The 12,729-nt window shown below is 41.2% G+C and overlaps 1 protein-coding gene across 1 annotated transcript in view; it reads left to right on the top strand.

Moving 5' to 3' along the window:
- Positions 1-1,040: 1,040 nt before the first annotated feature.
- UBR1 (ubiquitin protein ligase E3 component n-recognin 1) overlaps positions 1,041-12,729 on the top strand; it is a 71,118-nt gene continuing 59,429 nt past the window's right edge. Inside the window, exons 1-4 of the mRNA XM_015823694.1 lie at positions 1,041-1,260; positions 9,516-9,772; positions 11,345-11,423; positions 12,342-12,452. Coding sequence (XP_015679180.1) covers positions 1,180-1,260; positions 9,516-9,772; positions 11,345-11,423; positions 12,342-12,452 — 528 coding nt within the window. The 5' untranslated portion in view covers positions 1,041-1,179. The remainder of the gene's footprint in view (positions 1,261-9,515; positions 9,773-11,344; positions 11,424-12,341; positions 12,453-12,729) is intronic.

The raw sequence follows: 12,729 nt of genomic DNA on the forward strand, positions 1-12,729 counted from the left end.
TATTCTAGCAGACGTTCAAAAGCCTCACTCAAGAGTATTAGATTCTGCCCAAGTAGCATCTGGCTGTGGATGGTGAGTTGAAAAACAGCCTAATTAATCACCCAGCAAGCCAGTGGATGTTGCTGAAGTAGTGCTAAACAATTCAGTCACTGGGTCTATGGCAGATGCATTAATGTATGGGCTTCCTTCTGTAAGAGCCTATCTAGCTCTCTCCTGGGTCACATGTTGTCCAAACCTGAAAGCGCTATTTGGGTTTGCACAAACTGGCTTTGAATCCAAGTGCTAGCATGGGTTAATTCCAGTCTCTACATTAATTGCAAATCAATGGAAGACTTTTACTAGTATAAAAGTTTAATTAGCAAATATTCAGTCTACAAGCAAGAACTTCACATCTAAAGATCCTGCAGATACTAGATGTGGGGCAGAATAGGAATGTGGAGGTTCAAAAGGCCAATGCTGGCTAAAGGAAGTGTTGGAAATTCAGTTTCATCTTGCAAACATATTTATTCTGTGCAGCAAATTTCAAAATCAAATATCACTTCTTTTCACAGACAGAAAATATATAAGTTCTCTGCCACTATAGTAGAATTAATCCACAAACATAGTATCTACCCAAGAAATTAAACCGAATCTGATTATATTCACCTGGTATGCTAATACAAATACTCAAAATACAACTGTTCTGAGGTGCTAAAAAACATATTACAAATCGCAGCTCGTTAGAATTAAAATGCATTTAATGGTGCCTACTTCTCATTGGATTGAACTCGTGCAAGAAAAGTGGAAGCTTTGGGGTTCCAACTTACAATATTGCTATTCTGGAAAAAATAACGTATAATTATATACATCCGTATCTTAAATTCAGCGGCAGTTTCTACATAGGTCGGTGGAGGGGCTTTCCCCGCCGCGTACTCGCTTTGTCCCATATTTGTTTCAGAAGCGACCGCCGAGGTTTTCCGGTTAGCAAGCGACGTTCGGCTCAGCAAGGGCTCTCTTGAGCATGCGCCAGAAATCTGAGCATGCGCGATGTTGCAGAGGACCCTCTTCGCTTGGGGTTTGGCGTCGGGCATCGGGTCAGGTCTTCCCGAGCCCTAGTCGTCCACACGCCTTCCCCACGCAGCTGATTTCCGGTTGGCCTGTGGTAGGACTCAAGCCTAGCCGAGCCCCGCTTCTCCAAAGATGGCGGACGAAGGCGACGGCGCGGGAAGGATGGCTGGAACGGGCGGCGCTGCCCCCGTGAAGCCCTCGGAACTGGCTGGGGTGAGATTCCGCTCCCGCCCCAGGGTTCATCCCTTGCGTTTGGCCGACGGCCGCGGCGACGTGCCTTCCCAAAGGATCCAAGCAGCTGTGCTCGATAAAAGGACCCTAAACCAGAAATGCCCGGGCTCCGATGCTTTTATTAGCCCGGCTTGTTCACACAGCAGGGGCTGCTTATTATGTCTTGCTAGGAAGGTGTTTTTCCCTTAATTCCCGCTTCTGTTGCCTGCGGTCTACCAAAAAGATTAATCTCTGGGTTTGTGTCAAATGGGACTGCACAGTTGCGCACTACACAGTGCCGTACATACATGCAGGGCAAAGCCCACTTAGTTGACAGGCAAAGAGTTAGGATTTTGAACTACAGGAGTGTTAAAATTACCGAAGTTGGGTTCAGACAGATCCACTTATGCACTATAAATAGTCTACCTCGATAAACATGCAACAAACATTTCCAGAAGTATTTTGGCATCTGGGCTATGTTCTCTTCATTCTTAACTTTTTCTCTTTTCTATTTCATTTATTAGGTGTTAGTTTTTATCTCGTTACTTTAAAATGTAATAGTTTTTTTTAAAAAAAGAAACCAATTTTTAATTGCTTAATGGGCAGTGCTTATTTATTAGCTCTGTCCATTAAGTAATATGTTTATACTGTATAATAAACCAGAATGGAATGGTTTGATACAGCCTGAAGATTATTATCCTAAAGTAGGGAAGAGGAGATTTGATGAAGCTAAAAGACAAATTTATTTTCTGCTGGAGTGGATTGTTGTCTTAGCCATAATGTTTAAACACCAGAATGTTAGTCTCGATGCATTCCTCTTGGTATTTATATATATGTATGGTAGTGTTCTTAATCGTAAATGACCCTTATGTGAGTTTCAGTGACATTAATCAAACTTTAGGGAAATATTTGTTAAAAATAATGTTATTTACCAATTTTATATTTCTTTTGTTTAGAGGAACTTGTGAACATAGATTTATAAATAAAAATAAGGACTGGAATGGTAAAATAAATGACAGGGACAATATAATAGGCATGCAGTAGTTTGAAAATATTAACTGTAAGTAAGTAAAAGCAAAGATGGAAACATCAGAGAAAATACTTAAAATGGATCAGTCTTTTGAGTAAATCAACAATTTTTAACAACGGGTGTTAAGTAAACAGGATTTCCAGGCTCAAAAATGGTTTCACTTTCTGTAATCAAAACAAATTGCATTTCAAAAAATTTCTTTCACTTTGGAAAAATAGCTAAACTTCAGCTGCAGTGAAATAGCGAATGCTGTGTCATGGGTTTCCATTTTCAGCCCAAAGATACTAGTAGCCTAATGGTGCAGCCTGAGAATTTTGAGGGGTTTTGTGTAAATTATAGAGAACTTGAGAAGTAATTACTGTTTAGGTGATGTTTTGAAATGAACTCTAGAATAACAAGGAATGATATGTGTCTGCTTGTTGGCCATTTAATAATTAACCATGTCAAAGCTGTGTAACTGGAAGAGGAAAAGTGAGTAGACAGATAATATGAGGAAACACACAAGAAAAGAGACAAGAACATTAATGTCTCTTGCATCTGCAATCCATATCTGAAGGGAATAGTAAATTACAATGTTTAAAAGCTTGAATTTTGTTTAAATGAGATTTCTCACATATTTTTTTAAACAAACATATGCAAGTTTCAGTATCTATGCTATATTTATCTATGCTATATGTGATGAGAACCAGTTTGGTGTAGTGGTTAAGGTGCTGGCCTAAAAATTAAGAGACTGAGATTTAATCCTGCTTTAGGCATGAAAGCTGGCTGGGTAACTTTGGGACTTTAGACTTGAGTCATTCTCTCTCAGCCCAATCCACCTCAAAGATGTGTACAAAATCCTTGAATGACCAAAGTCACAGTGACTGATGGAAGTCAATATCTATGGCCCATCTGCTGAAGATATGACAAATTGAAAATTTGGAATGTGAAAGGAGTAATAGTAAACAAGATGAACTAATGAAATTAAAAAGAAAAAAGTTGTCTGAAATTAAGAAAAAGGGGAAGCATATAATACATGTGAATGGAAGTGGTCTGATCTTGTAGAATTGAGAAATATGTGCAGGGAAATGAAGTTTAATTATGGAAGAAAGGGCTAAAATATATGTTGGAAATATAAACTGGTGTTAAGTAATTGTTATGGATGCGTATTAAAGTAGGAATCTATATTTGGTGATCGTTGTATGTCAGCCAGTGAATAATGATAATGGGTTTGCAGAAAAATAAATATGATGTAGTGGGGAAAAAATTCTTCTAGGTGATAAAGAATGGATGGGAAGGTAAAAGATGAGAGAGAAAGAGATGGCCATTGTATCAATAGAGGCCAAAGAATAAATAAGAATGCTGACTAGTGAGTATCTGCTTAGAAGAGATGTTTGTTTTGAATATGTGGTTTAAATATCTATTTATTTATATGTATACATGGCATAGGAATGAGTATAATAGCATTAGCACTTAAACCAGGGGTGCAAACTCAATTTCATTGAGGGCCGCATCAGCATTGCGATTGCCCTCGGGATGTGTGTGGCCAGGGTGGGTGCGGCCTACTGGGTGGGCGTGGATGGAGTGTGTGTGGCTTACTGGGTGGGCGTGGCCAGCTCTACATCAGGGGTATCAAATTCAATTTCATTGAGGGCCACATCAGCATTGCGGTTGCCCTCGGGGGGGCCGGGTGGGTATGGCCAGGGTGGGTGCGGCCTACTTGGTGGCCGTGGATGGAGTGTGTGTGGCCTACTGGGTGGGCGTGGCCAGCTCTACATCCGCGTCAAGGGTGCCTGGGGGGGCCTGGGCAGGAGTGGGACAGATCTGAGTGTCTCTGGCAGAAGGGGGTGGGACTAGGGCAAGTGCCAAGGCATGGGCCACTGGAGGAGCCTCACTGTTCCTCTCAGGCCATGTGGGGGGGCTGGGTGGTGGCACGGGCTGCCTGGAGGCCTGGGCAGCAGAGGTCAAATGCCTAGCCTGGCCCTCGAGCACCCGCCGCACCAAGCCCAGCCCCACTTCCCCAAGGGGGTGCCCAGCTGCACTTACCTCCTCCTCAAGGCTGCTGCTGCTGTGCTTGCTCTGCTTACTCAGGTTTCTCATGATGAGTGCGAGGGCAAAGTCAGAGGGAGGCCCATTCCCTCTCCATGGGAGGAGACCCGGCGTTGTATCCAAAGCTTCCTTAGCAATAGGATGGGAGACCCCCAGGATAGGCCAGGAGGAGGGGGCAAGGGGATGGTGAAAGGGCAGCAGGGCAGGACTAAGGCAGGACTTCCCTCAGACTGTCCCTCTCCTTCTTTCCTTCCTTCCTAAGTACAGAGTGGTGGGAAAATATTTGACATGAGGGAGGGAGAAAAACAGGCAAGAAACGCAGCTGGGGAGGTGTCATCCTTTGTGAGGAATGAAGAAATGCACCATCGTCTGGAAGTGGCCAGCACATGGCCCTCACCTACTTCACATATCTTGCTTGGTGGGCTCTGGGGAAGGGGATGCCATGAGCAGCGTGAGAATCAACGTTACCTGCGCAATGCCGCCCAGCCCCCAGCCTGCCCGGTTTCAGCAGGCAGTGGGGCGCTCTCCTCACAGCATTGAGAGATTGAGCCAGGCGGTGCACCTTGCTGCCTGCTGAAACTGGGCAGGCTGGGGGCTAGGCAGCATTGCACTTCTCATCAGATTTGCACCACCCGGCTCAACTCTTGGCGCTGTGAGGAGAGTGCCCCGCTGCCTGTTGAAACCGGGCAAGGTGGGAGCTGGGCAGCCTCGCGTTTCTTTCTGGATTTGCACCGCCCGGCTCAGCCTCTCGGCGCTGTGAGGAGAGCACCCTGCTGCTTGCCGAAACCCCCTCCCCCAGAGCCCATCAAGCCGGATATATGAAGTAGGTGAGGGCCATTTGCTGGCCACTTCTAGGCGATGGTGCATTTCTTCATTCCTCACAAAGGGTGACACCTCCCCAGCATGCACCCAGGGGGTGGGGCCGACGCGGCAGGGGCTGGTTCCTCGCTGTTTCCAGGCGGCCTTGTGGAGCTAAGACTGAATGCGTTTCAGCATAGATGGCTACCACAAAATTGTACATTGGCTCCCGGCTGGCCTGGGCCAGGGCCAAGGCAGCAGGGGCTGTTCCCTCACTGTTTCCAGGATGGCTTCGCGGGCCACATGAAACCACTTCACGGGCCGCATCTGGCCCCCGGGCCTTGTGTTTGACATGTCTGACTTAGACTTATGTACTGCTTCATAGTGCTGTAAAGCACTAAGCAGTTTGCAGAGTCAGCATATTGCCCCCAACAAGCTGGGTCCTCATTTTACCGGCCTCGGAAGGTTAGAAGGCTGAGTCAATCTTGAGCCGGTGAGGATTGAACCCCCAACAGTGAGCTGAATTAGCCTGCAATACTACATTCTAACCACTGCATCCCCATGGCTCCTAAGCTAGAAAGCACGGGGCTGCCTAGTCAGCCCAAATAGCGAGATGGGCAGTATGTAAATTTAATAAATAAAGTAAAGGTTGAGATAGAAAGATAATAAGAGGATATGCATGTGGAACAGACCATTTTTTTGCAGAGCTAAGAGTGGCTTTTGGAAAAAAGTAAAAGAATTTAGAGTGAAAGTAGAATGATTGCAAAAAGTACTGTGTAGAAGTATTAGAAGATATGTCAGAGGTCCCAAACTTCTGAGGTGCCTGTGGCCTTCCAGATCATTTTATGTGGCTTACATTTCCTCCACACAGGTAAAGCAACTGTTGAAAGGAGGATAGCAGCTTGCCAGTCTCACCAGGCATTACAAAACCTTGCTTAGACTGACAAGAAACAGCTCCTCTCCTGGAGAGAAAAACAGATGGGCAGCTGTTACTGCTGGTCCTAGTTTTCTCCTTTTGTTCCTCCCATCATCTTCACTGCTGCAGCCCCTTACTACAATTTTAGAGTGAGAAGAAATGGCTCAGTGCCTATGACCGTATACTAAAGTGCTGTGAGAACTCAGGCTTTGCAGCCCATCCCTCAGCATGCTCCATTTAGATTTAGAGCTGTGAAAAACAATGATGATAATGAGAGCTCAGAACTGCAATGGCACCTTGAATGCAAAACTAGAAGTACGGTTATTCTTTGGCCTGTCCACTCAGGCCCAGAGACTGGTGTTTTACCAGTGAAAAACTCCATAATTTTTAAACCAAGGTGTTCTTGTGTTTTTTTAGTGAGCGAAATGTTTTCCTTTTCTGTCTATCAATCACCCAATTTTTAATTTTATATCTCTGGAGAAGTGTTTGAATTATCATTGGGCAAGGCAAGTTGGCAATTAATAAGCAACTCTTAGCTAAGTCCTTTTTTGCAGCTTTTTAAAAAGGAGCTACTGTATCAGGGGAATTACCCAGAAATTTCTATTGTGATGCATTTGGTCAATGAAAACAAGGCTTTCCTGGTTCCTTGTTTGCCACTGTAAATAAATTTCTTATGTTCTATTAACTCATAACAGAATAACAGAGTTGGAAGGGACCTTGGAGGCCTTCTAGTCCAATCCCCTGCTCATGCAGGAAACTCTATACCAGACATGTCAAACTCGCGACGTCATGTGACGTCAAACAATGTATTGGAGCTTTTTCGCCATTGTCAGCAATGGGGTGGGCGTGGTTTCCCGATGATGCGTCCGGCCCGCGGGCCAGCACTTTTGATACCCCTGCTCTATACCATTTCAGACAAATGGTGATCCAATATTGTCTTAAAAGCCTCCAGTGTTGGAGCACCCACAACTTCTGGAGGCAAGTCATTCCACTGATTAATTGTTCTGTCAAAAAATTTCTCCTTAGTTCTAGGTTGGTTCTCTCCTTGATTAGTTTTCATCCATTGCTTTCTGTCCTGCCTGTCATGATATAAATATAATACAGTAATATTGTGGCCAGACTAATATTGCAAATTTCATAAATATATTGTTTCTGAGTTCAGTGCATAGGACTATAACCCAATTGCTTATTCATGCTACCAAAACAATTTATTGGTAAGAATTCCATTTTTTTCTGCAACGTTATGCAAGAAAGTGTCTTGGATCTTGACAAGTGAAATGAGCGAGGGTGGTGGAGGTGGAGATCAGATTAATTTAGAGCTCAATTCTTCTGCTTAATGTTAAAACTATTAACTTAACTTGAAACCCTAAACCTCCATGTATTCTGTTAATTACAACTTGAAAATACTAGATGGCAATTGATATTTTTTCTGTGTGACAGACTATATTTATTTCATCAAATGTGAGCTTTCTATTAAAAGTTCAGCTAAATTTGCAGGAATAACAGCTTTTTCTAAGAAGGTGACTCACAACATATTAAAGACAAAATACTATTTTTCTTTGTAAATGCTATAGTTATATTTGTGTCAAGTTTCAGATGATTAGCTTCTAGGATTTTATGTTGTTATTCCACAACAATCAAATTAAATGTCTGAAATGAAAAGCACTGTCAAATAAATGTCTAAATTGAAAAGGTAAAAAGTAACTCTGCTTCACAGTAAATATTGCTTTATTTAATAAATATGTGTTTAATGGCATATTGTGATTATTTCCTTCATTTTTGACACACATTAGATATTTTTGTTTCTCTATATGGAAAGTCTTAAATATAGCAGCTATTACCCTTGGGTTGGTAAACAAGTCATGTCTTCTTTTAGTCTTTTAACCAGAAAAAATTGTAGGAATTACTGAGTTATGCCAAACTGGTCAGTCGTAATTCAGTGTAAATTCAACACATTTTAGCAAAAAAAAGAGCAAAGATTGGAAATTCAATATTGTTCTTTATTGAGAATGAAATCAGTGTTAGGGGCACAGGAACATTTGCTTTATGAAAATGATAGGAGACCTTTTTTTACAAGAAGGTGGAAAATTATAAAATCGGTGAGACCACTTTGATATGTGAGTTAGATTTAGAGGAGAAATTTGGTATGTTTTCCCTGTTTTACTCTAATTAATACATTTAGTCTAAATTATATTAATTTGCCATCCATTTCAAAACATTAGGACGCTGTGCTGTCAGTCCTCGGCATGATCCTGAGGGATTGCAGAGGACAAAGAAAGGAGTTTCAGTTTATTTCTCCTTTACATATTTTGTTGAAAAAGCTGCATTTAGATTTTGGTAAATTGTTTATTCAGCTATATTTTTTATTGTGAAGGAAGAATTCAAATAAGATTCTAATAAACCAAATACAGACATTTGTGGGTTATTGTTAAAGATACAAATTTGACAAACAAGATGTCAGAAGAAATATTTATAGTGTTTGAAATATTTCTCGCAAGCAGTGAGATGTTTCAGTTTAGCCTGCTTCTAAATAAAAAACTATTAATAAAAGAAATTATCCTACAATGTTGTAAAAATAATTATTTTAATGTAACATTGCTTAAAATTTCCACATTCGGTGTAAATTGTTATATTTATTTTTTTAGTTGAATATCTATCACACTTGAGCGGCATACTTACAGTCAATGAACAAACACATTTCCCTACTATAAAATTATTATCTTTTTAGGAAGGAAATAGGAATGAAAACCCCCGATCCAGGCATTAGTGTTTGAAGTGATTTAGAATGGTGTTACTATACTTAATATTTTTGGTATAAAGTCTACAGAGTATTGTAGATACCCTTCAAGATCTTCGGAGTATACTACTATGTATGATTTATTTTTTACAGCTTTTGTGATATAATTGCCTTTATTTCCATTGTAGTCATAGTAACTATTCTTTTGGACTTTGTTCAAAAATTTATAACTCCAAAACATATTTTCCCCTGTTTACACATACTATATATGAGTGATGGTGAACCTTTTAGAGACCGAGTGCCCAAAAACTGGCCCTGCCCCCGCTCCACCCCCATCCCCCGCCCCACCTGCCCGCAGGGCCACTCACCGCAGGGCCCACCGCAGATCCCCCAGGCAGCCCAGTAGCGCTATGGCGGTCACACCCTCTGCCCGCACCCTGCAGCATCAACTGTGCACGATGGGGTGTGAGGGCAGAGTCTTGACTACGCTGCCTGGCTGCCATGTCCTTGGCTGCGCTGCTCCGCGTGGGCCATGCTCAGGGGCGAGTCTCCTTCAGGGGGGCTGCTGGAGAGGAGGAGGTCAAGGTGGGAGGCGAGGCTGGGGCAACGGCACGTGTGCCCACAGAGAGGGCTCCGAGTGCCGCCTCTGGCACCTGTGCCATAGGTTCGCCACCACTGCTATATATCATAATTTTTGAGATGTGAAATACTGATGCTGAGGGAGTAACATTATATTCTGTTTTTTGCAGTGGTGGGATGAGAAGCTTGATTTTCATGCTGCCTTTCTTCAACATTTGGCAAAAGTGGTTCCAGGCATATATTGTGATGAAATGGACCCTCTATCACAGAAAGAGGAGGAAATGGCCCAAAAAATGATCCTTTATCCTTTGGAGTGGCATTTATTTGGAGAAGATCCAGATACCTGTCTAGAAAAGCTAAGACAGATTGGTACCTCGCAGCTGTGTGGAAAAGTATTTAAAGGTGGAGAGACAACATATTCTTGCAGGTTTATAGCAATACTCCTACCTTTTAATGTTTCTTTGAAGGATGTGATATAATATATAATTGTCGCTACAGCTTTGGTATTGTGCATCTTTCTAAAATGCATTTATGTTTGGGGTGGGTGGGTAGTGAGGTGCTAGGTAAGAAAGTAAATTTTGTTACCAGTCCAAAACAAACATCATGTTCTGGAAGTTCTATTGAGCCATTTTGAATTGGTTGCCGTTGCAGCTCATCAGAAGAAAACATGGATCATTTTGGTTGTTTGGAATTTTGTTTGAAACAAAATAGACCCAGAGTGATTTTAGGAGATGAGTAGAACAAGGCCGATTCAGGGTTCCCCTTCTCTCCCTTCTTTGACATGGGCCTGTACATCAGCCTAAGAACTCCACAATATTGTCTGTGCTTTCCCTTCTCTTCCTCCCTTCCACGTCCACCTTTGATATCCCACCATATCCTACTGGCCAGTGTGCTCTTTGATATTCCCAGCACTTTCCCTTTTTCCCTTCAGCCACTAATATTCTTCTGCAACATATCCTATCAGTTTATCCATATCCTTATTTTCTTTCCTTTCCTCCTCCTCAAGCCACTGCTGCTGTTTCTCCCAGTGTCTATAGACACATCACTAAGGACCCCAATCAACCTTAGGTTCTCACATTTACTCTCACCTTCAGTGTATTATGCAATACATAAATGCACTTAGGGAAAAAGAATCTGGCAGGGTACAGTATTGGGGTACAGTGTTAGAACAGAAACAAAGGATTTAGGAGTACTTATAGTAGATGACTGCAGAACTAGTAAACAGTGGGGCCTGGTAGCTGTGATGGCAAACAAAATTCTGCGATGCATCACTTGAGGAATCACCAGCAGGAAAAAGGAGGTTCCAATCCTGCTATATAGGACTTTAGTCAGACCTCATTTGGAATACTGTGTCAAGTTCTGGAAACCTCACTTAAAAAAAAGTTATTGATAAATTTGAGTGAGTCTAGAGATGGGCATCTCAAAGATGCGTTTTTTCAGGAGGCAACTGGACTTTCTTGTTTTTTTTTGAAGATGTTTCGCTTCTCATCCAAGAAACTTCTTCAACTCTGACTAGATGATGGGAAGTGGAAGGATTTATATTGCTTGCAGACAGATAGTCATTTGCATTCCTTTAGAGAGTTGTTGAAACCATTTGGAGGTTTACCTGTGTCCTCAGGATCACCTGAGTGGTACAAATGTGTGTGGAGCCTTCTTGGCTACAGTGAAGGGACACAGGGCAGTTTTCTATGTTTCTTGTACTCTTGTACTCAGAAAACAATCCATTTTAGTTCACACCTAGGAAAAAACAATCTTGTTCTATGGATTAAAACATCTGAAATATACATGATTCAGTTCAGGCACCGATCACCCAGAACCTATTTTATGCTCAGCATGGTTGTGCACAAATCATTTTGCCCATCACTAATAATAAGCTATTCTGGCTTATGTGTGAATGCATCCACTCTGTTCAATTAACATTTCCAGAATCTGGACATTTGGTAGGTTTTTGAGAAATAAGTACTTACTCTACAGCACTACTTTCGTATTTTTGTTGCAGGGATTGTGCAATTGATCCAACTTGTGTACTTTGCATGGATTGCTTTCAGAACAGTATTCATGTAAATCATCGTTACAAGGTAAGGAAATGTATGCTTTGGTGTGATATTTATTAATGTAGTGTGCTATTAACATAAATGAGCATTTATGAGAATTTGAATGTTTTTTTAAAGTATTGAAGGTAAATAACAGTACATGAAAATCAGTTTATGATAGGTGATAGAATACTTAATGGCCACATCAATTCAGATAGCCAAGCATTACTAGGCAGAATAGAACAACTGACTATTTAATTTTAAAAACTTTGTTTCAAGTTCTTTAGATGAAAAAAACAAGAGGATTAATTTATAATTGTCAGCTGCATAAATAATAGATAATCTCAGAAAGAAATTTCAAATTTCTGTACAGAATATCCAGGATCCCCATTTAGGGGCAATAAAAACTAGTTAATTTAAAAGATCAGATAACAGTGAGGTGAGCCTCCTGTTGCTTAACAGTCAGAGAACAAAACTTAGAAAAGACCCTCTCTAATGAATCTGGCAGTTAACAGTTGTCGTAAAAAAAATTGTACTTTTCAGACTTGCAAAATTCTGTTAATGTAACCTTACAATAAAGTAGAATTGGCTCATTTGATTGTGTTCCTTGTCTAGTTTACTTTTTAATTGATTGACATCAATCTTGCAAGTCTGAAAGTACAAATCTCCAGCTGTCACTTTTAACAGCCTTAGAGTGGGCCTGTCCTAAGTTTCTCTGACCATTGAGCAACTGCAGGCTTCTGCCCTCTTATTTGTTTCCTAGGCAGCATCTCATGCCCTCATTCCGCTAAGTCATTTTCGCATACCATTACAAGAGGAGAACACAGACAAATTTGGCTATAGTTGTTATTCATGTAATGTAGTATTGCTATGATATATGCTGTGCCATGGCTCAGCATTATTTCCTAAATGAATTAATAGTTCTGAACATCCAGCTGTGTCCTCTGTTCTTAATTGTTTTAGATGCATACTTCCACGGGAGGAGGATTTTGTGACTGTGGGGATACAGAAGCATGGAAGACTGGACCAGTGTGTACAAAACACGAGTCTGAAGGAGGAGATAATACTGAAGAGGTATTTCTTTGTAGTAAATTGAAAAATAAATATTTGTATAAAAATAATTCCTAATTATGTACTATTGTTTGGGCATGCTCACAAAATGTGAACATCTTTGTATGATAACCTTCGATGTATGTGTTCCATTCTAATATGTAAATTTTCACAGACTTCTTCTGAGTTTATAATTTTATAAAAGTGGACCCTCAGGAACTGTTTATCAAAACTTCAAGTTTTTTGTTCTTCCCTTGATTGAAAATAATCACGTTGAACTTTGACCAACTAATGATATATT

Source organism: Protobothrops mucrosquamatus, unplaced genomic scaffold (genome assembly GCF_001527695.2).
Source record: "Protobothrops mucrosquamatus isolate PMUCROS unplaced genomic scaffold, P.Mucros_1.0 scaffold1954, whole genome shotgun sequence".
Lineage (NCBI taxonomy): Eukaryota > Metazoa > Chordata > Lepidosauria > Squamata > Viperidae > Protobothrops > Protobothrops mucrosquamatus.